Source organism: Panicum virgatum, chromosome 5K (assembly GCF_016808335.1).
Source record: "Panicum virgatum strain AP13 chromosome 5K, P.virgatum_v5, whole genome shotgun sequence".
Lineage (NCBI taxonomy): Eukaryota > Viridiplantae > Streptophyta > Magnoliopsida > Poales > Poaceae > Panicum > Panicum virgatum.
Genome location: NC_053140.1, coordinates 3,716,675 through 3,721,790, shown reverse-complemented (window position 1 = coordinate 3,721,790; position 5,116 = coordinate 3,716,675). Strand labels below are relative to the sequence as shown.

The 5,116-nt window shown below is 53.6% G+C and overlaps 2 protein-coding genes across 2 annotated transcripts; one reads left to right on the top strand and one right to left on the bottom strand.

The window, feature by feature from the left end:
• Positions 1-1,049: 1,049 nt before the first annotated feature.
• Positions 1,050-2,690, bottom strand: LOC120705725 (transcription factor MYBS3-like). Its single transcript, XM_039990217.1, has 3 exons — positions 2,043-2,690; positions 1,766-1,962; positions 1,050-1,675 (listed from the first exon to the last, which is right to left on the bottom strand). Exons 1-3 carry the CDS (start codon positions 2,596-2,598, stop codon positions 1,343-1,345), a joined length of 1,086 nt encoding a protein of 361 aa, XP_039846151.1. The 5' UTR covers positions 2,599-2,690; the 3' UTR covers positions 1,050-1,342.
• Positions 2,691-3,850: 1,160 nt separating this feature from the next.
• LOC120709426 lies at positions 3,851-4,893 on the top strand. The gene is made up of 3 exons (XM_039995058.1): positions 3,851-3,937; positions 4,011-4,310; positions 4,393-4,893. Exons 1-3 carry the CDS (start codon positions 3,851-3,853, stop codon positions 4,645-4,647), a joined length of 642 nt encoding a protein of 213 aa, XP_039850992.1. The 3' UTR covers positions 4,648-4,893.
• The last annotated feature ends 223 nt before the right edge of the window (positions 4,894-5,116 follow it).

Below are 5,116 nucleotides of genomic sequence, written 5' to 3'. Positions count from 1 at the left end.
TCTGACGTCTGCCCCTGTCCTAGCTCAGCCGGATATTACTCGGCCCTTTGATGTATATTGTGATGCATCAGGTACGAGTCCCCACTGTGTCCTCACCCCTGTTTAATCCAGCCGGCTATTATTCGGCCCTTGATATGTATTAAATGTAACAGGTACGGGCCTCGGCTGTGTACTCATGCAAGACCAGAGGGTAATTAGTTATGCTTTCAGAGCCCTCAGGCGGCATGAGGAGAATTATGCCACGCATGATCTGGAATTGGCAGCAGTGGTGCATGCATTAAAAATCTGGCGCCATTATCTTCTGGGCAACCCTGTTCATATGTACTCAGACCATAAGAGTCTCAAGTATATCTTCACCCAGAGCGAGCTAAATTTGTGCCGGAGGCGATGGTTGGAGTTAATAAAGGATTATGACATGGAGATTCATTATCACCCAGGAAAGGCTAATGTCATTGCTGATGCGTTGAGCCGTATGACAAAGTGCAACTGCACCTCAGCAACACCCATGCATGCAACCCTATGTCAAGAAATGGAAAAAATTAAATCTGGCCATTGTGGCTGAGGGTACACTCACCAACGTTACCCTTACTCCAACACTTCGGGATCAAATTGTTGCAAAAGGGTGAAGGCGAGCCACTTGAGACCAGCCGGTTTTTTCTGCAAAATAACCACCAGCCAAATGCAAAATAACCACGGGCTCATTTGTGTCGTGTTTGTACCATATGCGTTCACCTTCGCGTGTGATTATCGGTATTGTTTCGATCGGGACGTGGGTTGAGAAAGGACTGTCAAATTAAACCATTAAGTTAATACACCCGATGTGTTTAAATAACAGCCATTAGGCTTAATTTAGAGTTTTAATTTGACAGTTCCGTCACAAACACGACAACACCCTTGAGATGGTTGCCTATCCTTCTTGACCTGCAATCCCAACAGCTAGAACAAGCGGAAGGTGAGCATCATGAGCGTGATCTCACCTCTCATCACCATCTATCCACAAAAAGAAGCCCATACCGGCGCTGCCTTTAATTTGTGTCAACATAAAGATGAGGCCAAAAGACAACAAGGCAGCAGCCCTTCTTTATTTGCACGTCTAAAATTAGGCCAGTAAAGTTTCATCTTCTGATGATAGTACATCAACGGGACAGGACGGACGCGCGGACGCCGGCGGCGGCATCGTGTCGCCGGCGACACACACATACACCACTACCAAAAGCTTCCTCCGATCCTTTCCCTGCTCCCCCTCCCTTTCTTCATCTTCTCCGGATCAGCACAAGCTCGATCTTCTAGCAACGGATGGATGTTCCCGCCGTACCGATCGTCGTCGATCTCGTCTTTCCGGTTATGTGACCCTGATGGTCCCGAAGAAGGGCGTCTTCGGCGACGAGCCAGCCTGGTGGTCGGCGGTCGAGATCTTCAGCTCCAGGTCCGGCGCCTGATGAGGCTTCGACACCGGCGTCAGGGACGACGAAGAGTGCTTGTGCTTCGGCGCCGTGATTCCGCCGGGCGACGTGCTGCCGCTGCTCGTTGCTGCCGAGCACCGCGGCAGCAGGGACGATAGGCTCGGAGGCAGGAGGACGCGCTCGGGCTTCGCCGGCCTGCTGAGACCGAGGGACAGAGCCGGGAGCTCCGCGTCCGGCTCCAACCTCGCCGCCCTGCCGCCGGCGTTCTCGACCTGAAAAAATGGAAGGCGCCACCCGTGTCACTGCTTCGCGGTTGCAGGATGGAGAGGCGTGACGTAGCGGGGGAAGGAAAGGGAACGCACCACGTCGAAGAGGCTGGACCTCCGCTTCTTGTGCGCGAGGCTGCTCTGCCGGAGGAAGTACTTCTGGGCGTGGCTGGCCACCTGCGTCGGCGTCCGCGTCGTCACGAAGTGCCGGGAGATGCCTCGCCAGTCGCCCTTGCCGAGCTTCTCCAGCCCTGCTAGGAACCTCCGGTGCTCATCCTCCGTCCATGGAACCCCTGATGATGGTATACAAACACATGAGTTTTTTTTTTCACGACTCGGCTCGAGCAAGCTGAAAGGTCTTAAACTCACTCACCCTTCTTCCTCTCCTGCGCCCTGCCCATGAGCCCGTCCGAGAGGTACCCGCTGTTCACCTTGTCGGCGTTCTCCTCCACCGAGACGAGCGACGACGCCGGCGACACGGACGGCGAGGAGCTGCTGGCGGCGAGGGCGGCCGCGAAGTACGCCGGCGGGGGCGCCGCGGACGAGAGGCACTCCATGCTGAAGCACTTCTTCAAGGGAGACGACGAGGGCCCCGCGTGCAGCTGCACCCCGAACAGCCTCACCCCGGCGCCGCCGGCGGCGTGCTCCGAGACCCTGCCGCCGTGCCCGCTGCAGGTCCTCGAGTTGTGGCCATTGTTGCCACAGCTAGAGCACTTCCTAGCCATGGCCCCGGCGCGCCGGCGAAGAAGCACAAGGACGGAGGAGGAGGGGAATCCCAATTCTCCGGCCTCGGGAGATAAGATGTTTGTGAGGATGTTTGCATCTGGGGGCGCGTCTCGGCTGGGCTTAATATGGGAGGAGGAAGGAGATGTGGTCGCCGGGGAGGGGACTAGCGATTTGTTGGGGAGTGCACACCTGTGCGTGCCCATGAAGGGGACGCATTGGCATCATCCACCCCCTTTTATGGTATTCACAATTCAATCCAGATGCCGGCCTAGTTAACTGCGCTTAGAATCCGCAGGAATCTGCCGAGCGCTGGGTGTAGGGATGAAAGTCGCCAACGGTCGGAAAAACCCCTGAACCATTCTGCGACCACATTTTTTGACCGGGAACGGAAACGAAAATGGAAATGCCGGACAGAAAAACGAAATCGGTATTACGGGATATCAGAAATGGAATTATTCGATCGGGAACATGCCGATTACGATCGGGAATCGGACACTCAAGACGGGAAAATACATGTAACTCCTTCAAACATTAAGCTTGAGAAAATAGTTATAGTTATACATAAGTTATATTCAAACAAGAGCCATAACGAAGCATTCAAGCATCGCACAGGCTGACAAGTACAGAGCCGCTGTTAGAAGCCAGACTCTACGCACAATGGAGGCTTGGTGGCAGTGGCCTTCTCCTACCTAGCATCACTTGCACATGCAATTTTGGACGAAGTAACTGCTCAGCACAATAGTGTGATAGATTGCTAGTTCTGCTGTGCTTCCTCATTAGCACTTAACAGTGCTCAAACAATTTAATTCTAACACAATAGCCATTAGGCACAAGAGAAATAGATGAAATTTGCTGAAACGGAATGTGGGCAATAACTAGCTCTGAGATCTAATCACATCTGCAGTCTGCAGTGATGAAGAAGGACCTCACTTCCTGCTTTGCTATGCCTACCATCTGGAGCCGCTGCTTGTGCAGCTGGGCGGACGCCATGGCCACCATCGACATCACGGATCTAGAGCACCGTTGCGCCGGAGTGCACGACTGGTCGCCCGCACAGCACGGGGCCTGGCCGCCGCCTAGCCCCTGCAGCCGCGGCCGTGCGCGGGGGCCGGGGGCGCCGGCCACTCCGCCTCCGACTCCGAGCGTGAGCTGCTGAGTAGGCGAGCAGCAGAGCAGACTGCCTTGGTGCAGGCGCGCGAGGATGCTTGGGGGCTGGGGCCCGGGGAGGCGGGCGCGTCGATGGCCGGCGGCGGCGGCCTAGGGAGGAGGCGGCGGCAAGCAGGCGGGGAGGCATCAAGGGGCTGACTCGGGTGTCGTGGGATGGTGGGTGGGACGGGGGTTTTTATATTTTTATCATTATAACGAATTGCACTCATCAGATTATTACTATTACGATGTCACTTACATCTATACCATAAGAGAGAAGTTTGACTTACAAATTTACCACATTTGAGGATGTGGCAGCCACGAGGCCGGTCCACGCTGGCGCTGAGTCAGCAGGCACCGACGCCGTTCGGCCCCCGTTACTGGGCGCTGGGCCCGGTTGACGCCGCCGCCGCTAACCCTATCCGGCCGAATCGATCCCCCCCTCTCCTCCCACTTCCTTCCGCCGCAGTCTTCTTCTTCCTCCTCTTGCCGCGCTGCTCCTTCTTCGCTGCTCGCCCCCCCGCCGCCTCCAGCTCCCCTCCCCCCGTCCCTGCGCCAAGGTGGCCACGTCCGACATAAGTCAGGGAGGAGGCAGGAACGCGGCTGTAGCTCAACGCGCGTGCATGCTGTGGCGTATCCAACCGGCAAAGAATCTGGACTTCCTTTGATTGAATGCCCCGACTGCGGCCTAGCCCGTGTGATCGAGCTTCGCGCGAAGAAAGATACAGTCAACAACGGGCGAACCTTCTTCAAGTGTCCGAGGAATGGGGTCAGTTTCTCCATCCCTCTATGTTAGTTTGTTTGGCGATTTGATTTGGAGCATCACAGTTTCGATTTGGTGGTGTTTGCAGAATCCGAAGTATTGTGACTTCTACCGATTTCAGAAGGATTACTTGGATGAGCTGATTCTCAAGAAGATTGTCATTATCAAGTGTGAGCAGATCGAAGAAGTGGAAGAAGGATCGCACGGCAGCATGAACGATGAGGAAGAGAACCGCAGTAGGCTAGAGAAGTTAGAGAATCTGACATGGAAAATGAATTGTGTGTTTGTTGTTTTCGGCATTGTTGTGTTAGCAATGGTTGTGAGATCAGTTGTAATGGCTTGAGTTGAGCATTGTGTTTGTTGGAGCCTGATGTATGAACCATTATCTGATGTATGAATCTTTTGCAATGCACCAGATGTATGAATCTCTTGCAATGAACCTGATGTATGAACCATTTGCAATGAAACATATTCTGGCAACTTGAGTCCATAACATCCCTAACATTAGATAGCAATTGTTGGCATACATATTGTTTTGTGGCATTACAGACCATCATCTAGCATCTCCAACAAAGTGGGTTTGTGCCTAACATTACATAATAATAAGGCCATGCAAGAGACAGTTTTGACCGTTCAAAAGATTGTTTTGGCAAAAGAAGAAGAGTGAGGCTGGTCATTTCTTCTTTGTGGCTCCTTTCTTCTCAGGTGTCTTCTTTACCTTAGTTGCCAACTTTTTCTTCTTTGGAGTCATCTTCCTAGGTGCTTGCACTTCAACCTCCAGAGCATCTCCAGGAAATAGGGACCTGTGCAAA